We start from the raw sequence: 881 nt of genomic DNA on the forward strand, positions 1-881 counted from the left end.
TTCCTGCCCCTGGGGCGGGGGCTGGACTCGATGATCTTCCGCGGTCCCTTCCTGCCCTGGCGTCTATGAAGACTTGGGGCCACGCAAATGACAGGGCGGGGGGCCCCTTGCCTGGGGAAGGCAGCGGTGGCATTGCCAGCAAAAGGGACGCCTGGGCAGGCGAGGGCGGCCTGCTGCTGAGAGGGGCTGGTGCTGAGGAGCCTTCCCTAAAGTAGCAGTAAGAGAAACTGCTACCAGCCTGGGATGCCACGGGTGGGGGGAGGCAGCCGGGCCCATAACTGCAGGCAGAAAGGGAGGAGAGGGCTTGGAGGCCCACAGAGAACGTTTGGTTCAAGAGAGCTGCTCCCCCAGGCCTTTTGCAAAAGAGGAGCAAGCTGGACATGGGCAGTTCAGGCAGTCCTCGGACTTAGGACACAATTGGTTCCTGAAAACAGCTCTTAAGTCGAAACGTTGTAACTCAGAACCGATTTTTCCCATGGGAAACAATGTTATAAATGGGGGACTGGTTCTTGAACCAAGGCCCGATAACCTATTTTCACCAAAAATAACCCAGAATTTTGTACTCGATCAATTACAGATGAGTAATATAGCTACATCAATGTATTTGTATTATAAATGGCAACCATATTGACTTGGAAGGACTTGTCTGAGGTGACTTTGCTGGACTTTTTGAAGGGCTCTTGACTGGAGTCTTTTCCGGAGTCTTGGCTGCAGGTTTTCCTGGAGTCTTGTCTGCTTTCTTAAAGAAAGTGTCCAAGGAAGTTTGGACAGATGTTCTCCAGGGAGATGGGCAATACAGCGAACTTGTTCGCTGGCTTGGGATCGCATTGGATCAAGTGTTGTAAAGTCAAAACTGACCTCAGAAAGTTGAAACGGTGTCA

At 51.9% G+C, this 881-nt stretch overlaps 1 protein-coding gene across 1 annotated transcript in view; it reads right to left on the minus strand.

The window, feature by feature from the left end:
- Positions 1-626, minus strand: part of B4GALT1 (beta-1,4-galactosyltransferase 1) — a 78,024-nt gene extending 77,398 nt beyond the window's left edge. The window contains exon 1 of the mRNA XM_019518212.1: positions 595-626. Within this exon, the coding sequence (XP_019373757.1) occupies positions 595-626 (32 nt within the window). The remainder of the gene's footprint in view (positions 1-594) is intronic.
- Positions 627-881: the final 255 nt, after the last annotated feature.

This window comes from Gavialis gangeticus, unplaced genomic scaffold, assembly GCF_001723915.1.
Source record: "Gavialis gangeticus isolate Ggan-Ray unplaced genomic scaffold, GavGan_comp1, whole genome shotgun sequence".
In the NCBI taxonomy this organism is placed as follows: Eukaryota; Metazoa; Chordata; order Crocodylia; family Gavialidae; genus Gavialis; species Gavialis gangeticus.